A 26,733-nucleotide genomic window follows, 5' to 3' on the forward strand; every position below is an offset into this window, starting at 1 on the left:
TAGAGAGTATCAGACTAGATATTTCTGCTACATACCAGCAGACGACACAGGTCAATTTTACATCCATTTAAGTTCTATTTATGAATTATACAAAAACAATTCTTGCAGATTCTTCTGACATCAAGTCATTAATTTACAGCCATGACACTAAAATTTGTAGGTAAATCCTCTCTTTGCTTTCAGTCTACCATATTCATTTTTTGCTTTCATTTTACGTATCTTTTATATATTATTCCTGACACATTTTTCTCTGATTCACAGTCATAATGTTGACCTTGTCCCTTATGAATGAATCCGGTCAGACTTAATTGAAAAATTAATAAGTGAGCAAACAATTACTTGTGTACTTTTCCAGGCTCCCTCTTCTCATTTGGGAACTGCTCTCCACATACATTTGCACAGCAGTTCTCTTTACTACAGTATGTTAAACATGACCCAAGGTTTAGCCACCTCCATGCAGATTGCAACCTATCCCACTGATTGTTTCACCGCATGCACCTGCCCGAATCTACTCATTGTTTCTCGTTTAGAAAACTAGTTGTAAAACTCAAACACAAGCTTATTGTTCTCTGTAGGTTCAGCTATTAACACAACACATTTCCAATGCATGACTGTGTCTATTTAGAAGCTGGTATAAGGCAAATACCACAACCATGTCTACAGGACAAGAAGTTTTTGGAAACTCCACTTCCATGCTATAAAACAAATTGAAAACACCATAATGCGTATTGTAAACATCAACTAGTAATATTGACTTCTGACTTCGAAAGGGTATAGCTAATATGTCTCATACCTTAAAAGTTCCATTGCTGAAATTCCATTTGATGCAGACAAACAGATTAATTCGGGTTGGAAGGGACCTCCAGGAGTCATCGACTTCAATTGCTGGCCAAAACAGACGCAACTGCAAAGGCAGATCAAGATGCCCAGGCTTTTGCTTGTTTAAAACTTGTTTAGCTTTAAATACCCCCAAGGATGGAGGGATCATAGTCTCTCTAGCAAATTCTAAGCCATTCTAATTCTGCCTTTTTTTAATTTATATCTGTTCAGAATGTCCGTTCCTGCAACTGTGACTATTGTCTCTTGTGCCTTTGCTGCACACCTCTGAGAAGAAATTTACTCTATTTCTCTGCAACTAATCAACAGATAGACAGTTGACCACACTAGTAAGGTCCCCTCTTAGCTGAATGAATATATATGCATGTATTTAAAGCTAAATTTTGTTCAATTGCACTTTCCAGGAGCAGCTGATTGCACATGAAAACGTAATGTTACATTCATGAATACAGCCTAATATAATTTCCCTAGAAAATACAGTGATGATAAGGTCAATTATTATTTTAAGCCTGATAATTTGCCATTCCCTTGTTTTTGCCTTTGCTAACAGGCTGAAAAAAAAACAGAACACAAGGCCAAGACTCTACTTATTACATGCAAAAATATTCATGTCCACAATATACACAGCACAGGTCAAGACCCATGGGTTTTCTTCCAACTTCACCAATTAGATTGAAAATAAATAATTTTAATGTGTAAGCAGAATTAACTTTGTCAGCATATGTATAGTTCATTGAAAGGTTCCTAGAAGTAACATTTTGCAGTTAATATTTATGGTTGCTCATAACACAACTGACTAAACTGGCTTAGGGGAAGTTATTACTAAAGATATGAAGTCAGCTGTGGCAGTATTTAAACTATAATTTGTCCAAGAACATTCTGTATGAAATATCTCATATAATAAAATATTACCTCAGTATTGTCCACACTGGGCACAAAACAAAAGCAGCCTAATTACACGAAAGGCTAAAAAGTATTTAGATATCTTTCTGCATACTGAAAAACTACAGAACCAGTTTTATTTGTTTAATAGCTTAAATCCAGGACTTTAAGAAAGAACAAAATAAAAAATTATCAAGCTTCATTGCTTAAAAAAAAATACTGTATTCTAGTTCTCAAGCATTACAACATCCTACGTATATTCCTGCGTTAAAGAGTTATACTACTACCAGTAACATCACTTCGCACTGGAACATGCAAGCCTTGATGTTGAGGAACTGGGCATCTTTGAAAGAGAATGGTTTCATACAAAGCATAGGCTGATCTCCAAAGTTGTTTCTACAAGAAAGATTTTTCATTACTCTCTCTAAGTATAGAACTTCTTCATAGTAGAAGTTGATATAACATCTTTAGACCCAAAACGTGTGCCATTCACAAGTCAAGTAAAGCACTGTGAAGGGTAAGGTCTTAATCTAGTGAGAAGTTTATCTTAAAATGAATCCAGTATTTCATCAATTCAGCAATCAGCATTTCATCAGGTCAGCAGAACCTAAGTTTAAGTACTCTGATACATTATCTTCTTTAGGAATCATAGTTGGTGCATTGACTGCCACAAGTCCTGAACCTCCAAGGGAAGGAAATTACTTTCAACAATCAGTCTGCTTTCGGTAGACTCTAAAGCTTCGAGCTATCTGTTCAGCAGACTGAGTACACATTCAAAAATTATGGTCTATCTATACTCATCATAATCAAAAATACACTTGATATTTTCGTGCAAGGATAACCATATGAATACCCAGGATTTTTTAAATCCTATACCATCAGAGATGTTCAGTCTGAATTTACTTAAGGAGGTGTCTAATCTGAACACCCTATAGAGAACAAGCATTAGAATTCCCCATTAGCTGCTAAAATAATTATATTTCCTGGCATTTCCAGCAATGAGATTGTGAGAATATTTCAGCAACTTGTAAAAAACTTCCTAGCTCTAGGTACCTACAAGCAATGCCAGTCATAAATAACCAGTAATTACTTCCCAGCAGTTGGGAATATAGTGAGAAGAAATATATCAAATATTCCCCTATATGAGTTGTCAAATTTTCTTAAGGTTAAAGAAAAAAAAAAACTTTAGGAAAAATATAGTTACCCTTCTGTACATACATTGCAGCAGGTATTTATATCAGCAGATTCTGTTGAAAGCAAAGCAAGTTCCTAGCACCTAAATTATAAATATTTCAAAAGGTAAAAGTGACATTTTTCTAAACCAAGGCAGGTTTCAAGCTCCTTTTGCTCAACCTGACCTTCGCAGGGCAGTCAGCCATCTCACTGTAAGGCAGAGAGTTACAGGATCAGAGTGAGCTTTCCAGCCAATCAATTCATGGCTGTAATTTCTGCAACATTTCAAGCAGCTGTCCACTTAGACCCAGGATCTCCAACACACTCTGACAGCCCATCATCAAGAACAGTAGAAAAATCTATTCTGTGCTGTTCCCTTTTCTCTTGAGTAGAGGCAGGTAAAAGTTGCCTCCTTTGTTAGAATAGGTTTTTTCTCCTTCTCTGCCTCATATGACTGATCACAAAAAGAGAAGTAAAAGTAACTGAATCAAATGAATAATTAAATACATTGTGTTTTGAGATTGAAAATTACTGGTAACAGTTCTCCTTCAGCAGAACATAGGTCCTCCTCGGGTATCAATTAGTTCCTAAACACCTTATCTGATCATCTTACAATTTAAAGATCAGAATAGAAGAGTTTTTCTTCTATCTTTCTTGCTTTCCAGAGAATCAGACATATATAGATAGATAAATGTATTTCCATGAAACTTCAAATGTAACTTGTTGTTATTATTCACATCCTATTCAGAGTTGCAACAAAACCGTAACTCGCAGTTATTCCAGTGTAAATACAGATAGGCCAAGAAACAAAACACTTAAAATAAGGATTACAGATCTGTAGAAGATCCTGTATAGAACAGCTTTAATCTTGACCCTGTTGAATTGTTACTGAGGTTGGCAAGACTGTAATTTCTCTCCACTTTCACTAGAATATGTTTTAGTAAAATTTCATGCTACTTAGCAGTAAATTCAACAAAATATAACAGATTTTGCATCTGATTTTGATTATTTTTCTTAAGTGCCTCGATGCTGCATTTTAAATGATAAACAAAGACTATATGCAGGAAAAAATAAAAACAAAAGGCAAACACGGCAGCAAAAGACAATAGCAATTTACAGTTTTTCCAAGTTTACCCTTCAGCCACTGTAAGAGCAATACCTCAGATAAGAACTGATGAAATTATCTTATTAATAATCATTAAGATTAAATTATTTTCTAACTAATAGGAATTCACATTTTAAACAGAATTTCTGACAACTAAACTGTAGTCCATAGATTTATTCAAGGGAAGCTAACTAGAATAAAAAGTTTGATTCAGATAATGGTCTCCTGTTATTAAATCTCAACATTTGCTTTTAGAGCCAAAACTACTGACCTTATAGTAAGGTTCTAGAACTACTTCTATCCTAGTAAGTACCTGATGTAAACATAATAATTTTATCTGATATACGTTGCTGTGATAGAATTTCTTCTTTTTAATTACCACTTGGTCACATTCTGGTTTATGCTAGCTTAATGTATGTAAGCTTAATGTTTGCTTTTGTCCAATCAGCTTAACTCGGTAGTCAGTGAAGAGGTTTTTAGTAAATGTGCAGTGTGTAGTGTTCTAACGGACACTCTAATAAATACTCAACAAGCAATAATTTGTTTCCTAATTCAATAGCAAGTTACTCAATAGAAAGATCCATAAAATAAAAATCAACCAGGATATGAAGTTCTCCCTGGCACCACTTACACCAATACAGTCATCTTCCCCATCAACTAACACCTCTTTCACAGAAGGCCCAGGCCATCTATCTCACTTCCACATCATTAACATTTTTGAAAAGAAAATATATTTCTTTTTAATTCTTCAAATTGCAGTTTGAACATTAAAGAATCTATAAGCCCTAATATCTATATATGATACTTTTTAGCCTAAAGATGCTAGCCAGACTCTTTACAGCAATGATTCCTGAAAACAAATCTTGTAAACTTCCTACTCATATCCATGGACTTTTAATTAAATAACCATAATTTTAACTCCAACTTCTTTTCTCCACAATTGCTCAGCTTCCACAGTATTACAATAACTGCCTACTTAAATTCATCCTGAGCACGTCATAATAAAACCAGGGATCACATACGGTATCTGAAAACATTCTTTTTTTAACTTACTTTATAGATAAAAGTCTTTCTTTCATCAACAGTACTACCATACTCACCTACATTATGATATGTACTCTAAGAATAGAGTGTAACACTAATAAAAGAGTGTAAAAGTAATAAAGGTAGAACTAAATATTTGATTTTTATCAAGAAAAGACAAGAGGTTTTTTTTCTCCAACTAAGAGAACAGAATAGGAAAAGATTTTCTGAGGTCACTGAGGCACAGAAAGTAATGTGATTATTTAGCTTCTATGTCAGCACAACCTCCTTCGCAGTACCCTACCTGCCAGAAGACAGATGACTTGGTACAGGGACCTAAGTACAAACAAAAATAGAATAGAAATTGGAAGACTTAAGAAGGTCAAGCAGAGGTATTCGTAAAACGGTGTTCAGTATTTTAGTCAGAAAGCTTTCTTAAAAATAATGCAAGAACTGTTAAATATCCATTCACATGACATCTATCAAAATTTAGTAGAAAGTCTTTTCATAATTACAACTACTGATTCAAATTGAAGGCAGTTCCTTTAGCAACTACCTTCTTACTGATTTTTATTTTACTAGACTAGTCTTATTAACGAAATTCCAATTAGTGATCTTTTATGAATACTATGTATTCCATTTGCAGCATTTCAGAAGTCTTTTGTTTCCAGCAACTGAATAGGTCCACATTCCTTCAAAATTTGGATTATTCAGATTTATGTGAATAGGCTGGAACTTGTTGAACCATCACATAAATTCATCACAGCAAATATCTTTTCCAATTCTTATTTCTGAGCAGATGTCAGTGAGGGACACAGCTGCAGAGACAACCTCACAGGCAGTACTTTGATTCTTCCTCCAGAATGCAGATTTTAACTGAATTTTTCAGAGCTCAAACACACCTAGCATTGCGCAAAAATACTCAGCAGTTACCAAAGGTAAGGGAGTTTGATGAAAGGACTGAACATAATCCTACAGCCAAAGAACGCAGTGAAAGAAGAAATTTAATTTCCTTCATCAGGATAGGAGGTGGGAAGTATGCTCTTTTTCTTCTTTTGCTAAATATCAAGGAATTTTCTACAGGAAAAGTTGTGTTTGTACTTAAAGCAATTATGCTTCTACATAAAAACTCAAAAGAAGCTGACAGAACACACAACATTTAGTTCCTTATGATTACAGCTGACCTTTAAAAACATGTTTTTAAATATAATGGCTATTTTTACTTAGCTATTATATTTCAAAACTGTAGAAGCATGTTACCAGTTAGAATGTACAGAACAAACAGCACTGGTTTTCAATCTTTTTCCAGATTAAATTAGCACAGCCATTTTTACTTAACATATAAGTACACATTCTAGGTCAGAAATGGAGTGACACCTTGGCAACCTACTCAGCAAGCAGGTTCCTGCTCGTAGTCACACCTTGGAGAAGGTGTTCTCTCTATTACAGAAGTAACACAACCTCCAAAAGCTGATATAAATATCTGTGAATATTTACAGCCTTGAAATTTCATCATTCCAAATCTAACAACCCTATTTATACTGCAGTCATTGTTAACTCTTGCTAAAAACCTATTAACCAAGTAAAGAACAAAAGTTCAAACTTTTACTTATCTAAAAAAATAAATTAAATTTCTGAATTAATACTGTTGCATCTTTATTTCAAAAGCTTATTTCAATTTTGTCATATCAGTAAATTACTAGATACACACATTTATTTTGCAATCTTCTACGTGTTGCAACAACCTTTTTCTACATTAAGACAGGAATTTCGGAATAAAGAAAGGACACAATTTTAAAGCAAGATAGAAGATTTTCAGCAGAGACGAGCAAAAAGAATTCTAGAGCTATAAATCACTCTTCAGCAGCATCTTTTTATAACAATACCTGCATTTGTACACAGTAGAAACCAAAAACAGGTGAGTTGGCAAAAATGTCCGTTAAGACACACAGAAGAGCACTATCTCCATTAGTATCAGGTAGCGCAGCTGCAGCCTGTACTCCCAAGGACCTGCATGAGCTGCCCAGCCCACGCTGCGACGTGCACCCCTACGGCAACCGTGCTGTTGTCACTCAAACTTCACAGAGTAAAACCAGCTGGGAGAAGCCTACTCATCTTACAACTCAGTCTGCACTATCTCATAAAGTTCTACGTAACTGTTAGGATCCACCTTAGCAGAGCTATTACAAAATAAAATGCCTATTTCGCCACAGAAGTTATTGAAAGATCAAGGTCCATCTGGCAAAAACACGCGTTTGTTTACCTCTTAAAGGCGACCCAATGTGTCATGTGTCTACTTTCTCTCTTTGAAGACATAGGAAATAATGCACTTTTTTTTTTTGCATCAGTTTAAGAGATGCAAAGGTGGTATTCTGGAAATATATAATAATAATGCAAATTATTTAATTTATTGAAAAATATTCCCGTTTTGACTTTTAATTTATTAAGTCCCAGTAACATAGCAGTATCTAAATTAAGCACTCAAGCAAGTGATTAGATTATGGATATTAATTTCCCTGAGTTCTGAATCAACTTAAAATTATGAGTTCAGAAGTTTTAACATGGAACACGTAACACTGAGGTCTCTTAATTCTGGTATCAATAAGGATGAGTTCATGCTAAAAGGAAAAGTGTTAATTTAAAACATCTTCTAAAAAGCTAAGTTAAGATTTAACTATTTGTAAAACACTAAACTGCAAGTAAACAAATCACTCTTTGCTACAAACTTAACTCTCTCCATCAGTTTTATCTGATCCTAATCTTATACTTTTAAGGACTAATGCCATTTTGAATGTTACATCTAAAACCAGGCATGAACACCACCAAGGGCTTGGGGATAGGGTCCTTATTTGTAATCAAAGTCAACAAATAACAAAAATATACATGTTCATCAAGAACTAGATTGGACAAGAGAGGAAAAAGTTTTGAATCTGCTAGCAGTATCACAGGCATAATCACAGCCTGATTGATCCTCTCTCGGGGTGTCCAGGGCTACCAAGACTAACTCCTCTCTTTGCTGCAAGGTTTGGCTCCTGACCATCTACTTACACTGGACTTTGCTAGTTGGGATCTCAACAATCCTTTTTAAGAGTTTGATAGAAACTGCAACCATCCAGAATGTCACAGTATTTCTGATGGCATGAAGGAATCAAAGAGCTTGGATGGTCCCAGTCAAGCTTCCATGAAGGTATATTTGACCTCAGCTCTTGTTCTGCAAAAGACAGCCCTCCTACAACCTCATAGCTATTTTCTGCTTTGACTTGGCAAAGAAGAGACAGTGGATAAATGTTAAGCAGCCAAGCAGGTTTACATATCCATCTGCCTATCTCAGTCACACCAACACTTTCTCATCTGAATTTCTGACAGGAACAGAAAAAGCAGCAGCTGATGAGAAACTGGCCTCCCCTGTTCATGCCTTGCCTAAATCAGCCAAATCCTCTGAGGACCACTGAATAAAATTCATGCATATACATAAGATACCTATTCACTAGTGAGTTACAGAAATCATAGGTAAATAACCAAAATGAATAAAAATATTACCCTGTTTACACAATAAAAGCCTCATGTACAAAAAGTCACAAATAACTCACATGGGTACAAAATCACATCCAGATATTATATCCTGCAAGTCTTTAAAAACATAATTAAAACCTCACATTACAAGAAGCTAGCAGGACAAAGTTGCTTCTAACAAACCCATATCATGAGGTACTTGACAACTTAAAAGTTATTACTGATATATAAAAATATCCTTCAATATTTTCACATAAAAATCATTCAATAGATTATTTTTACATTGCTTAACTTCCTTTGTATTGCTCTTAACGTCTTTTGGATTCTCTAGTTTGATTATTCAGTGTATTTCCCCAAAGATTAAGAAAAACCTCAGCACGGTGCACAAATACAATGTGACTTTTTCCATGGGGGTATACATTAGCTCCACCAATAATAGAAAAAAAATTCAAGTCATACAAAAAAAGTCACAGCAGCTAAAATACTAGTTATCATGCCCAAACATACAGCAAAGTGAAAGCAATCAATGAAGATGGCTCAGATGGTACCACAAATCTTCAACAAATATAAGGAGACTATTCATTCTGTTTTCTGATCAGACAACACGCTCATCTTCTGTTCAGTCTATTAATTACTAATCAGTTACATTCACTATTTTTAACAACCACCAGAGCATGACTTAGGCAGAATCAGATTTTACAAGCAGTCATTATGTGACCTGAAATTGGAGTCCTTTCGCAATATTCGGTGTTGCAAACATGAATAAATTCGTATTTGTAGATAGACCACTTACAGAAGATCTTCCACGCCAGATAATAAGACAGATCATAAAACAAATTTTAAGTTTCTAACAAAAGAATATTACATGAGAGAGTTTGGTTTAAGAGTTGGTAGTGAAAATTGCCATACAAATTACCACTACAGCGAGGAGGTAAGCAAAAAAAAGGGACAATTAGAAGAGATGTATGACAAAAAGGAAGCCAGATATCACAGCTTCCAAAGACAGTTCTGCTAAAATCTACATATTGTGCATTTCACTTACAAAACTAAAACCTTACGCTTAAACTATCCAAGCATGTAGTATGAGTATTTATTATATCATTGCATCAGTTATGCACACTTTGACATTCCATTTCTATATTACATTAAGGCTGAAATGGAGTTTCTGTCTTGTTAATCTTGGCCATTTTCAATAGCGAAACACTGCCACCTTTTGGCTTGATACATAGACCTCCCCATTAGAACTATAAAACTTTTTTTTACTCCATTTGTCCTTTAGGGACACAGTTGAATTCCTGTGATCTTATTTACAGTTTTATTCAGTAGCCAGATTTCTCCAAGAAAAAAAACAACAACACACTTACTTAGTAAAGAAACACTATTTTCTCACAAATATGAGTGCATAGCCAAACAATTTAAAAAGTATATTCCATTAAGCCACATAATATCTTACCTATTTTCTCTCTTTATCTTACAGATCATTTTTTCTTGGCTGTTCTGGTACAGATGTATACTGTATCACACAACACCTTACACTGCATATCAAGTAAACACTTGGTAATGCATTCTTCAAACATCTGAGTTTTGAAAACTGATTATAGGCATAAAAATAATGCACAAAAAAAATTATGTTCCTTGTTCATATATATACTTGCAGTATTCTAGACTAAATGTTAAATACTGATGACTCAACATTTATGCATGTATTGGAATGTATGCAAAGTTACTTACACCAATGACACAATGTCCCCACGTTGTACATCATAATTTCGAATGCTCCAGTGGTTTAAGAGCACTACATCAGATGCATGTCTTCCCCCAGGATTCAAAGAAGGCTGAAAGGAGAAAAAAATAGCTTTAGATCTACATTTCCTCTATGAAACTCTCATTCCATCAGCAGGTGAAATTCATTAAAATCAGTAGAAATGCATGCACTTACTATAAAAGGACCAAGAATCTGTTGTATTCTGGGAAATACATTTCTTTTTTAAATGCCATGTTAACTGTCGTTAATTTATGATAAACTGTAGTTCAATGCACTACTGCATGCAAATTAAATCACACAGGATACATACTTATGACAAGCCTGATAAAAAGAAGTGATTGCCTTTACTGCAGATTATTTAATATCAAGAAAAAAAGGAGAACAAAGAATGCTAATTCCCAGAAAAAGCAAACTTTCCACAGGCATCTTACTGTTTACATAAGCATTAAAAATGAAGTAAGTGCTTATAGCAATATTAATCTCAGCACCCTTTGCAAAGGGAGAAAACAAACCCTCCACCGGCAGCACAAAGGTGCCAGTAAACGTGGGCCTTCCCTAACAGGATACAAAGCACCATGAACTCTCACAGAAACATGCAGTGAAATGAGACTGTTCACTGATCTCAAACAGCCAAGTAATTACTTAGTACAGAGTATTAGGAGGTACACAGAACCGTATGTAACTGTGTGATGTGGTACAAGACCAGGGCACCTGGCCAATGCTGGCTCTGAGTTATCCCATCAGAAACAGGAGAAGGGAGTAGCCCATCACAGCACTGTCTTCGTTGATATCTGCAGGGGCTATTTCAATACGAACACTCCTTCTGCTAGATAGAAGGTATTTAAGAGTAATCCAGGCTAAAGTCCTTCAACAGCTTATTTCTCAGTCAGTTTTTTCAGACTCTTCAAATACAACATTGGTATCTCCAGAGTGGAGAGCAGAGGACCTCTAATTTGGAATTAAGTGACATATGTGATGAAGCAGAGTATTGAGATGAGGCAGCCCCTCATTCATCAGTGTGATAGCTGCAGTATTTGCTAAAATTTTGTATTTTTTTGTAGAAGAGGTTTTCAGCATTCACCATACACTATAACTTGGCCTTCCACATGTACCACCAGACTTCCACTGCTGAGATTTTCCTCCCCAGACTGACTGTAACTTTGATTCAGGGTATAGGATTGAAATGAACTGTTCTCAACAGAAATAATTAGGCAGTGTTAAATTTCATTGTATTTTTATTCGACAAAACTGTGTTCCCAAACCAGGATGGATACTTAGTATTTTTAATCTCATAAGCAATTTAAAAGCACTCCTTTTCCTTTACTACCATTTCTTCATTCATCTTTTCTTTGCCAACCAGATTGGTTGATAAAGACCTATTTCAAATGGGACTTGTGAAAAACTAGTGCATGAAGCAGTGATGGGCTGGGGTCCTGAGTAAGTCACACAAACAGTAAGGAATATGATAGGTCAAAAAGAATAAATATGTCAGGGTGCAAGGGAGGGAATTGATACAGTATGTTTATTTAAACAACAAACGAGGCTGGTTACACTTGGAGCTCTGGACTATAGGGCAAATTTCTAATCACGTAGATCCCCTCAACACCCACAAATATATTGTTCAAGTCTAAACTATATATTAATACTAATTGCTATTTTATATACCAGAGTCTATGCATTGCAAAAGGCAGATAAATGAAAACCAGAAGCTAATTAGTAGATATTTTATTATTATTTTTTTAATCAGGATTTTCCAGAATGATCTTCCATCTTCCATATAGCATCTTCCACCAAAGGACAGTATCTTTGCATACAAATTCACAAACAATTCACAGTCTTACTCATTTTACCAACTGCTGGCAGTATGGGCCAGAAACTAACACTGATACTAAATATAAAGAAAAGCGGTCAATCTTTGAAAGCAGGAATCATACACACCGTGTACTCTCACAAAGTAAACTGCTTGGTACTCACAAGTATCTATCTTAAAAGGCCAAAAGAGAAGGTCAATACAAATGGAAGTTTTAAACCCATTACTCCAAAACATAATGTATTTCACAGATGATACTTAGAGAAGATTTACATGAGTGCTCACAAACTTTTCCTCTCACTTCATCTTACAGAGAAATATACCAGGTAGTTACAGCATCACCCTAGTTGCAATATCCTAGTTGACTCCTGCTGTTTTCTTGTATTTAAACAACAGAATGCTTTAAATACATTTACATATTGCATAATGCACAAACAAAAATACTATTTTGGTAGAAGAAATTTAAGAAAAATTAGAAGGAGATAATTTTCACTTCACATTAACAACTATATTTTTCCACTTTAAAAAATCACCTAAAACCTTCAGGAAATCTTTTTCTAAACAACATAAATTGTGATTCCAGGACAAAAAGTATAGAAAATTTAACACAGTGTGTTCAGAGACATTTTTACAAGTAGTGTGATATTTTTACTAGTAGTAAGGTCTCAAGTCCAGCAAAACAAAAAATACAGTTTCTGAAACAGCAGTCAACAAATAGGCTCACAAGGACTCTTCGTTTTTATAAGAAGCAAAATAATACAGGGGCTTCTTCCTTCCTCCAGCTTAAAGCATTATAACTTGTTTGCCCAAGTTCTTGGCATAATAGTTGGCTACAAACGAGACACACAGCTCTTAATTTAGAACTGTGGTGCAGAAGTCATAAAACATTCACTCTTTCCAATTACTAGCTAATCTAATGCTAAAAGCATGCAAATTGAGATCCCCAGCCATATGATGAGGCCTCACAGGACATGACGTTCTGTAAGTAGGAGGGTAAAAGCATGCCCTTTTACTATAAATAATGATTAACTCGATAGTTGTTATGCTGCTAGTGAACACCAGAAGGTCACAACTTATTTGCTTATAGCTTGGGGAACAGAAAAAAATATTCACATGAGCTCATAGGCTTAGGTACAGTAATCCTAATAATCAAGTTAGGAGAAACTGCCTCAGAATAATTACAACTGCTATTATGCATAATGGAATAGAACATTCAATAATTTTTGCTGCTAAAACAAGAGTGCTTCGTCAGAGATCACTGGCCAGGCTACTTGCTATAATCCTTGATACTGAACTGTTTGCAAGAGAACTTGCATATAAAGTTGCACATATGCTGTCATCTTCCATCTCACTTGAAAACTGTCCACTTCATTTAATGAATTTACAAGTTTATATATCCATAGGGGGTTCCCTTTCCAACATCATTCTGCACGAGGAGTTCATAACACCAGACAAGCAATGAAACTCAGTAGAAAAAAAATGCATAAATGGATATAAAGACATCCATATGCTAAAAAAGATTTTAAAGGATATATCCAGCATTGCGAGAGGAGTCACAAAAAATCCACAACAGTCATTTAAGAAATCATATCACCAGTTACTTGTGTTACTTCTATTCAATGCTGTAAACAGATTAAGACTCGCTTAAAACCCACTAATAACAAAATGCTAGATGAACGCATCAATCTGCAAAATCCTAAGTGACAAAACTACCTCATGTGAGGATTGAAAAAAATGGTAATTTTGGAAAGACAAAAGAAGGTAATGAAGCAATTAAAAATGTTAAAATTATAATCTCCAACAGTTCACTGTTACTCCCTACATGTTAGAGTTAATAACCATATACACTGAAGTCAGGACAAGTGAAAGAATGATGACAGGTGGCTGAAAGTATTGTAGAAACACAAAATCAGCTTGAGACAATGAAATGCATGAAGTCTGTCTTAACTGATTGGGAATAAATCAAAAAATTTGTATTTTCATTAAAACCTTTATTCAGTGTGCTTGCCAGGGTGTCAAAAAATATTACCATTGTCAGTAACTATTAAGCAGCAGTAAGGCTGGTCCAAAAAAAAAACAGAGAGCAAAGGGGGAGAGAACGAGAACAGGAGAGCGAGCGTGACACAAAGATTTATTCCTTGCTTCTTGTCAGAACTTTTAATTTCAGGCTCAGCAGGAGCCACAGTGATGAGTACACAAAGTCAGCTAGACATTTCAGAGGTCTATTACAAACAAATTCTTGAGAATCATACCATGATATCCTCATATTGAGACAGTATCAGTGGAAGCATGCAACTGATGGATATATGACTACATGCTGACTGAATTTCACTCTCCCTCATACCTACAGCTTTCAGTTCCATTCTACACAGATCACTCTTTAGAGAACACAGTAAATAGATGGAAGTGTAATGTGATGACCACTTGTCCAAGCTACTCTGCAAGAGAGATAGATATTCCTTATAATTATGTCCCTGTTAGATATAGCTTGGTGTCTAATAAATTTTGGCAAGGAAATTAGTATCTTATTAAAAGCACTAGGAAGTGGGGGTTTTTTGTAGTCTGAAAAACAACCATATGCATAGAAGTTTAGAACAAATTTCTATTTTGGTACTACACACCAGAATAAAACCAGAGAGAGACTTCTACAGACACTGAGATGTTAGTAAAATTAGAAATGTCAGATTTCAAGCTACCCATATTTCAGTCAATGGAGGGAATTTTTAGTCAAAATACACTGGAAGGGAAAAGCTTAGATTTTAATCACCCAGTAAATATATTCTGCTTTCCCTAGCCACTACAAAAGGTGCACATCCTTCTTTGCCAGGTCAAATAAACCTGAGCAAGTAACTAGAGTGTTTTCAAATCTTCTATGGATAAACCATAGTTAACTATAGACCCTTTAAATGAGTACAGAAGCAACACTCCAGAACAATACCAGAGCACTCCCTAACACTGGAGATTTTGACTTCAAAGGAAGCATAAAACTGAGGTCTTAACCAGAGAGGCTTATGGAGTAGGGAAGTCTAGAAAATTCCTTTCCAGCTACTGAGGTACAACTATCCAAACAAGAACGGATGTCTAACAGAGTATTATGTCAGAGACGGAAAAGACCAGACAACAAAATACAATGCTAAAAAAACAGTCCGTCAAACAATAAATGCTCAGGTCATGCTCACTAGCAGAAAACAAACATACCACCAAACCCATAAAATTCAAGATGTATCTGCATCTTGAATGCTGCATGTGACTCTAGATCCTAACAGAGGCAAAAGATGGAGATGAAAAATGGGGAAGTTACAGTCATCTGGCTGTGATAGATGCTGTGTTATATAATTGAACTTCTCCTGTTTGAAGGTAGTAAAAAGAAAACAAAACTGTTTTTCCCAGTTTCCACTCCTCCTTTCTGAAACAAATTTCTGACTCGGTAAGTGTAAGCTCCGAGATTCTCCTACCTTTGATTGGTCATCAATGATATTCATAATAATATTCATGAAAAGGGCAAAGGCAACTTATGTTACGCTCACTTCTGGTCCTAGATTGCAGAATTACTGGAATATGATGATTTTACTTTGGCCCCCATATTTGAGGTGACAGCTGCCTTCTAGATCAGCTGAGGTATCTTGACAGAGGTTAAACATCAGATTACAGGCTGCCACAAAATTCACAATGCCACCGTGTCACTCCCTCCTTTCCACTACATGTTTTTTATAGCGTTAAACATAGATCTGCCAAGCCCAGGTTCTAGTCCAAGCTTTGTCTGTGTGAATGCTGCACAATTCAAACTTCAGCAGCTGGTCTTGACTCCATGAAAACTCTCTTCAAGGTTCTGACTTTACTCAGATACTCAGAAAAGAGGGCTTACCATCCAAGATTCCAATCCTTATTCTTTGCTAATTGGAATGTTGCAACATTGGAACAAAATAAATTACAGTTATCAGTGGTGATGCATAGCAATATGCAATGCATATGGTTTAAAATGCAAAGTAACAATACAGAAATTGGCTGACATGTATTTTTCAAGTTCCAATAACAGAGGACAGAAATTAGCCATTCACTGTCATGAATATTTATCTTCTAAATGTTACACGACCTACTTGTATTTCTCTGCTTACGCTGTATAAACATTCAGTATAACCAAAGTAAGACCTGTGAACTAACACTTCTGTACTGAATAGCACAGACACTCATATTAGGTATTATGTAATTACTATAACACTACCACTAAAAATTAATAGAGTTTCTTCACTGAGTCATCAAGTCAATGCCAAGAGACAAAAGGTGGTGTCCAAGCACCAAATCCTTATTTCTAAATTACTAGGAAGATATAAATACATATATATCTTTATCACTACTTATCTATATATGTTACTTTTACTGAGAGAATGTTGGTAAGTTGTTTTTTTTCTCAAAAGCTTTTCTTTTCACATCACAGAAGTATTTGTTTAACAAAGTCAAAATAAAACTATTCCATCCTACAATGTGGTCATTTAATAACAAGTGAGAAAAAGATATTTTTCCACCTTGCTACTGCCATTGAACAGTCCCTTGTTAATTTCCTCCCAGACAAAATACCTGCATTGATGCTCCTTCCACCCTTGCTACACAGGCAACTCTATCCAGGAAAGTCACAGTTACTGGAACAGCAACAAAGAAACCTTTTAAAAAGGCTTTAATGTATCTCTTCCCCACACCTTGAGTCTGTGCCATAGTCTGAAAAATATGAAGGGAAAAAAAAAAAAAAGTTGTTACAAAACAATTTTTTTTAGTAACAACAACAACAATGTAGCAATCCAACAATGCGCAATTAAGAATAAATTAATTCTGTTATCTGCTAGGGTCTCCCAATATTCATAGTGAAAAAAATGAATGTGCATTGAAGAATGAAAAAGAACACAAATCTTCAGCATAATTTATAAGGCTAATCTACAGCAGAGAGCTTGATACTTGACATCTACCCTTTGGCTAATTTGACCGTGTCTTGTGATCCAGTGCTAGCAGAAGTACTTGATAAAAATGACTCAATGAAACAGCTCAGCTAAGCAAGAAAGAAACTGATATAATCAGACAAAATCTAATTATGCATTTCTGGGAAACAAAACAAAACAAAAAAGTAAAGAAAAAAAAACTAACCACAAACCCAAACAATCATAAATTAGATAGAAATAACAAATCATAGAGCATTCTGTTTGAGTTTACAACCAAAATTCTATAAATAATTTTCTTTCCATACACCATTTTGAATCTGTGAACCTCAAAGACAAGATTGGGTCATGCAAGGAAAAGGTGACTGTTTGTAACACATTACCTTTTATTAAATATTTTCACACATAAAAATGCACAAATGCATCACTTCCACACTTGGGATAACTGTAAACATGTAAAATCAATTCAAATTCCCAGGTATATCACAGGGATACACAGTAACACAGTGACTCCTTGCCCTCTACTACATTAGAAAGTTAAAAGGATATTGACAGACCAGGCAGCTAAGTAGTGACCCACAGCACTATTCCACTCCAACTCACCATTTATTATGCTATCTCTCATGTATTTATTTAGCCTGAAACACTGAACGCTCTTGAAAAATACCTATAAAGTACACTGAACCACGAGTTGTTTGATCATAGTTTTACTTCTTGAATATCCAGGTACTGCTGCAAAGGTACAAGATTACTTTACATGACTGCAGCTTAAGTATAAGAAATACTGCCCTTCCCCTACAGATAAATCCAACTTAAACTGCTGCTTCCACTCAATGAAGCCCTGGGAAGCCCTGCACAAGATCAGTCTGTGGAGTCCCTGCTCCACTTACTACATCCTAACTCCAACAGACAGTAATAGGAGAAATCAGATGGTGTCCTGAACTTTTGAGTCTTTCAGTGTGTTTATATTCAAGAACACAGAATTCTTTTTCAACCAAAACAATGGAAAACATAAATATATGCAGTTTTGTTCAATCCTCTTACAAAGTGAATATTTAAAACTTCACAATAAAATCACTTTGTTGCATTTTCAGAAATGGGGAAGTGATGAACTACTTGTATGCAAAATATACATTCAAATTGCTCCAATGAAATAGTACTGAAAGCAGTATTTCTGTCACAGATACAGCTTCTTAAATCTATAAAGCATTACACTGAACAAAGGAACCCCCGTTCTATATAGTAAGCTATCAGCACATTATTCACTAAAATTCCTTATAGATATTAACAGCTTTGCAATGACAAGATTTGGCTTCTAAAAGACAGGAACATCTTTACTATTACCTCTGACATTCACCTTCACAAGGTGTTAACTCTCTTCTACTATTTTTTAAAGTAGAAACACTTCACCATCATCTACAACTCTTGCTCAGAAGTTTCACTCCTGTCTAACTGTATTTAATGCTTGTAATTCGATTGCATTTCCTTTCTGCATATTTCATGAAAACATTTTGCATTTGCATCAACAGCTTTCATGAAGAAATTGAAACAGGTTGTGAAACAACAAAAACCTCATCAATTCAAGACACTTGTTAAATTTCAGCGCTTTTTTTTAAGAACTTGTTATTGGAATCAATCCACCAAAAGAGACTGTTGCCTCAATCAGCACAGATTTACCTTTAGAATTATTCAACATAAAACCAGAATCTCTAAAAATCACATTTTTGTCTACCTTTTAACAAACTATACCATTTCATACACCTTAACACCCTTTTCTTAACCTACCGATTCTTAACTTCCCTCTTGAGTTTTCTGGTTGGAATTCTGCTCCTTTGCTATGAGGTCTGGTAGATGTCTAACAGCAATGTCAGTGTCAAAACACAATTTTGAGAACTTGCCCACAAACATATCCCCCATGTTCTCTACAGTCACTCTTTGAGCTGAAAGACATTGCCCAACAGATGTATCACAATACAACTAATTTAGGATTAAAAAAAAAACAAAAACAAACCTTTGAGAAATCAGACAAGTTTACTTACTCTTTAAATTCCTCATTAGACAAACCTAATTTTCATTAATAATGAAGCATGAATGTTCACCCCATCCTTTCTACTAAATCCATTGACTGATCTTGTTGTAAGCTTCATGCAAAAGCCCCAAGCTGGTATCTACCTAGAAAAATCTAATATCTGAAGACAAGCAATTGGTCAGACAACCCACAGGAGACCAACCATATGGTCCTGGAACTGCCAGCTAATTAGTAGTGACAGAGAATCCAACAGCCAGGTTAAAGCAGTTAAAACAAAATGCTACATTCTCAGTACATCACTTGGCCAAGGCAACACTGGGAGTATTAGGTAGCTGTGGACAAAGCTGGGAGTTCAGGCCCTACTTTGTGGTTTTGGACACCAGCAGTATTATGAGCCACAGTATGAATAAATAAGAGGAGAAAAATACCAACAATAGCCCTACAAGCAATTGATTTGCAAAGCCATCGAAGACAGAAACAGCTGCTGTGCTGAAGGACTTTCTCTACTTTTTATGGATGTATTTCCTCTCCTCTCCTCCTCTCTTAGGTGACTGATCAAACCACTGGTTTAATTTTCCATCTGCAGCGAGATGAACCCTTCCTTTCCAGTCACATGCTACATTCTGAAAGCTTCATTTTCTCATCTCCCACAGTAAGGACAGCCTTTCCCCAGGTCACAAACTGAGCTGACCTGTAGATTACTTTACTGTAGAAGCCCTTCTTCTCAAAAGATAGTAAACACATTTTAAACAGTTTGTGAATGCCTTCAAAACAAACCCATCTTTAACCGTAAGTCCTTCCACATGACATTTTTAAGGTTAAGCGACTACAGGTCGGTATCTCATTGAACAGTGTGCACATTTTTGCCAGGTCCGTTTCATAAGCTTTCCCCTTCAAAGAGCAGAGCCCAGTCAGTGACACCTTGAATAAGATCAAAAAGTCACAACACTTAAAAGATGGTGCAACAAAACCAAACACATAAAACATACAAAAAATACTTTAGAGATGAATACTCTTCTCAACATTTGCAAATTACACTTGGTTTAGGGAAAAAAAAACAGAGTAATTCAGTGGAACTGACAAACTTCAAAGCAGCAACCTTGAAAACTTGTTTGAAATGGCAACATGGACAAGAAAAATCCAAGATCAAAAATACTAGCATACAGCGGGTCAAAGCATTAAGAATTTCACATTGTGCAGCTCAGAGATTAAGGCAGATGGAGCACAGCATTATCTGGACTGAAGTATTTGGTGCACAAAAGGTCCAGGGATTATAATGAGCCTCTCGTGGGTACTATAACATATGGAGCAGAGATGCAATTTAGATAGCTCTCTATGTATAAAATGTTTATTTTTTTTCCTTACACTTGTCTGCACATTAGAAGACACTGTTTATCAAACAGCCTGCAGAAAATCATCAAGTAACATTAAGAAAGCCCCAGGTTACAATATATTTGCAAATCTAGGTACTTAAAAATTACCCACAGAAGTATGATAGGAAAAATACTGCAAAAACAAGGCATTAGCAGTCATCCACAAAGGAAATAAAATGGCCCCTGACGTGCTTCTACAAGAAGGCATGTGAGGGAACAACAAGCAGGGAACTAAAATCGATACAGAACAACTGCCCTGAGAAGACTGCTACACTAGTTTGAAATGATCTATTTGATCTAGTTCAGAAATTACTAACTGTATTATGTATAGCTCCATAATCCTCTGAAATAATTAACTTCTCTGCCAATCGTAATATCTGTTCTTCTATGAACTGGTGGCACCTGTGCTGGTTTTGGCCGGGATGATGTTAATTTTCTTCACAGCAGCTGATACAGAGCTAGGTTTTGGATTTGTGTGGGACACAGTGTTGGCAACACAGGGATGTTTTAGCTACCGCTGAGCAGTGCTTACACAGAGACAAGGCCTTTTCTGCTCCTCACCCCACTCCACCTGTGAGGACGCTGGGGGTACACAAAAAATTGGGAAGGGACACAGCTGGGGCAGCCAACCCCAACTGACCAAAGGGATATTCCAGACCACATGATATCATGCTCAGCACATAAAGCCGGGGGAGGAAGAAGGAGGTGGATGTATGTTCAGAGTGATGGCGTTTGTCTTTCTAAGTAACCATTACGCATGATGGAGCCCTGCTTTCCTGGAGACGGCTGAACATCTTCCTGTCCCTGGGAAGAGATGAATAAATTCTCTGTTTTGCTAAGATACTGCACACACAGCTTATGCTTTACCTGTTAAACCATCTTTATCTCAAGCCACAAGTTTTGTCACTCTTCTCTTACTATTATGATTCCCTCTCCCAACCCACCTGGGGGGGAGTGAATGAGCAGCTTCGTGAGGCTGAGCTGCTGGCTGGCATTAAACCACAACAGCATCACACTAGAATTCAGGCTTATATGGTTTGAAAACAAGGAAGACAGAGAATACCAAAACACATGACTGAGCCCAATTCTATTTCATCCTATGAAATATAAAACTGAGCATAGAAGCTTTTATTCTAAAACTGGTACAACCTGAAGACAGGATTGTATCTGGTCTAACAATGGTGATGAACAGTATCAGAATTTGTGCGACCTTTTTAATGTGTGCCTCTTCTACAATCTTTCATCATACCAGGCCATACCAATTGACTGCCAGGCAGCCTGACCCTCATTTCCCACTTTGGTTAAACATTTCAGTAAGCTTTACATTACAGCAATTTTTGTAAGGGTACCAGTATGCACACTTTTAGTAGGCTAATTTAATTCATACGCATTTATCCAAGTGCAGGCTGATGAGCACAGATACAGTGGTGATGAATGCCACAGAAGAATCACAATAGATTAGTCCATGTAAGTTTACAGATAAAAATAATTAAAATAGATCAGTTCATTTAAATTTTCATTTTAAAATGTGGTCTAGCTCCAGAAGGAGCTCTCAAAGAATCACAGAATGTTAGGTGTGGGAAGGGACCTCTGGAGATCATTGAGTCCAACCTCCCTGCCAGAGCAGGACCACAGAATCTAGTGCAGGTCATGAAGAAATGCATCCAACAGGTCTTGAAAGTGTCCAGAGAAGGAGACTCCAACTCTCATTCAACCTTCAATAAAGACAACTCCATTCTGGTATTATTCCAGGATACTGGTAACATTTTTATTCTATTCTATTAATATATTTATACTTTACACACAGGTTTTCCTCACAGGATTCCTCCATCATATTCACCTCCCTGTATCCCCCTAGCACACAGATTAAAGACCACCACTCTACTGTGAGTTTGGGAAATGTCACAGATCATGGAAATGACTACTGTATTAGTGAAGCGGCAAACCCCAACCAAATCAGCAGTTTCAGTAACTAAACATGTATGCTCTGTAATGCTCTGCTGTTCTGTTTTTCCTAGGTCAGTCATTTTGCTCTGATACTTATATGTTTTGCTTGTTCCAAATACAAAGCACAAGATTTTGCTCACTATAAAGATTTTGCTCCATTATAAACCATTTTCTTACGCTTTAGTTTGAATTAAAGCAATTATAATTTCCATGTAACAGCTCCCATCACTATGAAATACGCAGATTTTTTTTTCCCAGCATGCCACAATAGAGAATGGCAACAGCAAAAATCCAGTTTTGTAATTGTCTCAGAGCGACAACTTACATAGAAGTTCCCAGAAGCAGATAAAAATAGAATGAACTTTCAGGTTACAAACCACATTGAAACAAAAAAGCTTAAACCACAATAATAAGCAATCTAATCTATCACAGAACTATTACTAGGGGAAAAAAATCAGTTTAATATGGAACTGATTCTTTTTTAAACTAATCCCCATCACTGGGATCTCTCATGCATACAGAGGTTCAGTCCACATGGTGGTTGTAACTGAAAAGAAATTTGCACTGCTTATCCTTGTAAATTAATTTCTACCCTCATGGATACTCTTGTATTTCCAATCAAAACATTTCACTCTTCAAACATAAAGCAAAAGCAGAAGAAAAGGCAACAGCAGATGAAACTTACTCTCAGAAATTAAGGTAACAACTATTTCAGAACAAAGAGTAATCAGCCACCCCTGTTCTAAGAAGTTATTCAGGATTCCATTTTACATATGTAAGCAATCAAGAAAAGGAACAGCAATACAGCCACTTCTCAATGGGTGTTGCACTACAAAAAAAAGACCAGTAATTGTTATAAATTACCTTTTCAGAGCATTTAAACTTAAGATGTAATGCAAAGTCTTCAAGTACTATCATGAAGGTGACTGGCAGAGCACCAGTTGTTCTAACATAAAAGATACAGTATTTGTTTTTACTCTTACTTTTGTATCTTCAAATAAACTAATAATCATTAACATAGGCATAAAGTATTAAATTACACCAATATTAGAACACACTTAAGTGAACAACATAACATGTATTTAGCTTTTTGCAGCTGAAAGTTCTGTGTTGCCTTTCAGCTTAAAGATGCAATGCTTGCAGTTAATTTTACAAATTGATTTGAAGTGCCCTTTACAAACAACCACCAGCTGCTGTTACATTTTGGTCTCAAGTAGACTGCATAAATAAGGCATTGCTTCCAAACTCAATAAATTTGTAAATTATATTTACAGTAAACAACAGCATAACCTTTGATTTTTAATTCATTTGCACATTTATCTAGTCAATCATAGAATCATAGAATGGCCTAGGCTGGAAGGGACCTTAGAGATCAGTTAATCCAACCTCCCTGTCATGGGCAGGGACGCCACCTCTCGACTAGACCAGGCAACACATGGGGACCGAGCGGGAATCGAACCCGCAACCTTGGTGTTGTCATTGTCAGCACTCGAACCACTGAGCTAACTGGCCCCCCAGTCCTCTGAATTCTCTCAAGTACCATGAAACTATCATGTTAGTTGTGGAATCAAACTTAGGCAAAAACAACAACAAAAAAGACTATTCAGTTTTAACTAAAACATACCTTAAGTATTCATATAACATTCAATAAGCGGCCTAAGAATAACAGCATTCAACTCAAAAGATTAATATTGCCAGAAACAAACTTTATAGAAGTTTTTGCATTCAGTTTAAGAACAAACAAGTTTAGTACAGAACATGGAAGTTTCTCCTAGCTTAATAGAAAAATCAAATGAGTATATACATGACACAAGCTTCTTGGCTACAAATCTTTCAAGTATGCAAATATGCATCGAGTATACAAGGACAGAATAATAACTGACACAAATACTTATCATGGCATGAATAAATAACTCCAAATATAGAGAGATTGTATTTAATATTTGAAAAGTATTTTCCATTTTCAGTATACTCAACAAAAATAACTAATTCTCCCATGACTACTGCAAAGAAGGCTTTGTGCATATTTGCTCAAAACAGGGAATTAGAACCAACTCCTCAACATAACATTTCCATGAAACCCAGTAGTAAGACCTGATGAGCCTACTACTCGCTACCTACTGTCTGTGGCATATTAGTAAAATAAATGTACACACTAACATGCACAATCATGTCTTCAGAAAATAACTTCCTTTATTTTAACAACTTGGGTTTTATCCTTGAACATTAGAGGTCACTGTGGGACTTTTGCAGAGTGTACCTTGTGCACTCTGTCAGAACCGATCACCACCATATTGATTTTGAGTCTGGGATTTCTGACAACTTCAACTGCCATATAAATTTCTCAGGTCCAAAGAATAAACAGAGCAGCTAAACCATAGGCATAAGGATCCAAATACTCCATAAATGGCTAGAATCTGTGGCACGTTGGTCAACTTATAAAGATCTCAACACAAAGTTCCAATTGCGATTGTGAAACCATTTGATCCTTAAAAATAAAGCTCATCATGATTCAAACATTATTCTCATAGATCTGGAAACCACCACAACTATGCCATTTGTATAGTTGTTCCCCATCAATTCCAAGAGCAAATTTATTTTGGTAACAAAATACAACTTAACAAAAGTATTTGTAATTTTAAAAGCAAAAGAAATTAAAACTACAAAACTCCACATCATAGTAGTTAAAAATGTTACATTGTTGACAAAATGAATGTAGATTCAGGTACAACCTACACAGTGGAAAAAAAACAAGTCTAATTTTAAAGTCTTCTAGTAAAATTATTTCATTTAACCTGAAAATTCCTGAGAGCTTTTGTCTTCCAAGAACATTCTACAGACAAATAATTTCTATTTTCTTCCTAATTGAAAAATGAACAAGTATGTGTGACATATACTTTTAAAGGATAAAAAAAAATTTAAATGTGCTGGTACAAGAAATTTATCTAGAGACATAAAGCAGCTTTCCTAGATCATCTTCTCCTTTTTTGGTATCTCAATGTAGTCAACTAATTCCAGTTCAACAAACAATAAAAAAAATCACAACAGAATACTAGCTAATTTAAAGGCATTATAAGGTTAGAGTCCACTTAGTATTCAGCTGCAGTTTTTCTATCTAGGCTTTTCATTGACTTCCAGAAAAACTAGTTTTCCTTAAAAAAAGTAAGAAAACCACAGAGATATGTCTAAGAATTGCCTTTATCTCTTCAGCTTCAAGCATTTTGGCCTTTACACAGAGAAGCATTAAACTAAGCACAGATGGAAGGACAAGCACCACGCATCACAAAGCAGCCACTTTAAGGTAAGTTCTATCATTGTAAGCCAAAATTATTTAGCTCTCAGATGCCCAGGATGTATAGTAATAGGAAAGCCAATCCATCAGGATACTAGCGAACTGCGATTAACTGTCACTCTTGTAAGAAAATACAAGATCTGATAGAAACTTAGTAAAGCAGGAAAATATGTTAAACACGAATTTCATCCACTCCAAGACCAAGCGTCAAGCTCTGAACACAAGGACATGGACTTTTTGGAGTGGGTCCAGAGGAGGGGCATAAAAACGATCAAAGGTTTGGAGCACCTCTGCTATGAGGACAGGCTGAGAAAGTTGGAGTTGTTCAGCCTGGAGAAGGCTCCAGGGAGACCTTATAGCAGCCTGCCAGTACCTGAAAGTCGAATACATGAAAGCTGGGAAGGGACTGTTTACAAGTGCATGTAGCTATAGGACGAGGGGCAAATATTTTAAATTACAGTAGGGTAGATTTCCATTAGATGTTAGGAAGCAGCTCTTTATTATAAAGGTGGTGAAGCACTGGCATAGGTTGCCCAGAAAGGTGATGGAGGCTCCATCTATGGAGGTATTCAAGGTCAGGCTTGATGGAGCTCTGAGCAACCTGATCTGGTTAAAGATGTTCCCGATTACTGCTGGGGGAGTGGACTAGATGACCTCTAAAGGTCCCTTCCAGCCCCAGGCATTCTATGATTCTATGATAAGAACAGTGCATAGCCAAAGTTGGAGCTGCAAACAAAAACCAAGTGAACTGAGCAAAACCACAAAGTCGTTTTCAAGCCTCTGTTGCCTCCAACACAAGCAAACAGTCCGTATTGCTTCACTTCTACCTTTGTGTCCACGAGTCCCCTCCCTTATGACCACTTAGAATACATAAGAGAACAGTGCTTCACGCTGCTAGCCTTGCCGCTTCCTTTAAATCCAACCTGTCCCCAATCTGTGGGAATTAACGTCTCGGTAACTTAAAGCAGGGAAGAACAACGGAGGAATCCTACACCAAACGAGCGGCACCGAGGCCGCGGCCTGGTAGGGCAGTCCAGGGGGGCGCAGCCCCCTAAGGAG

The 26,733-nt window shown here is 36.1% G+C and overlaps 1 protein-coding gene across 1 annotated transcript; it reads right to left on the minus strand.

Annotated features, from left to right (window-relative positions):
• Positions 1 to 10,260: 10,260 nt before the first annotated feature.
• IMMP2L (IMP2 inner mitochondrial membrane peptidase-like (S. cerevisiae)) lies at positions 10,261 to 16,818 on the minus strand. The gene is made up of 2 exons (XM_009871189.1): positions 16,684 to 16,818; positions 10,261 to 10,368 (listed from the first exon to the last, which is right to left on the minus strand). The coding sequence occupies exons 1-2, from the start codon at positions 16,816 to 16,818 to the stop codon at positions 10,261 to 10,263; spliced, it is 243 nt and encodes an 80-aa protein (XP_009869491.1).
• Between the last annotated feature and the right edge of the window lie 9,915 nt (positions 16,819 to 26,733).

This window comes from Apaloderma vittatum, unplaced genomic scaffold (assembly GCF_000703405.1).
Source record: "Apaloderma vittatum isolate BGI_N311 unplaced genomic scaffold, ASM70340v1 scaffold286, whole genome shotgun sequence".
NCBI lineage: Eukaryota > Metazoa > Chordata > Aves > Trogoniformes > Trogonidae > Apaloderma > Apaloderma vittatum.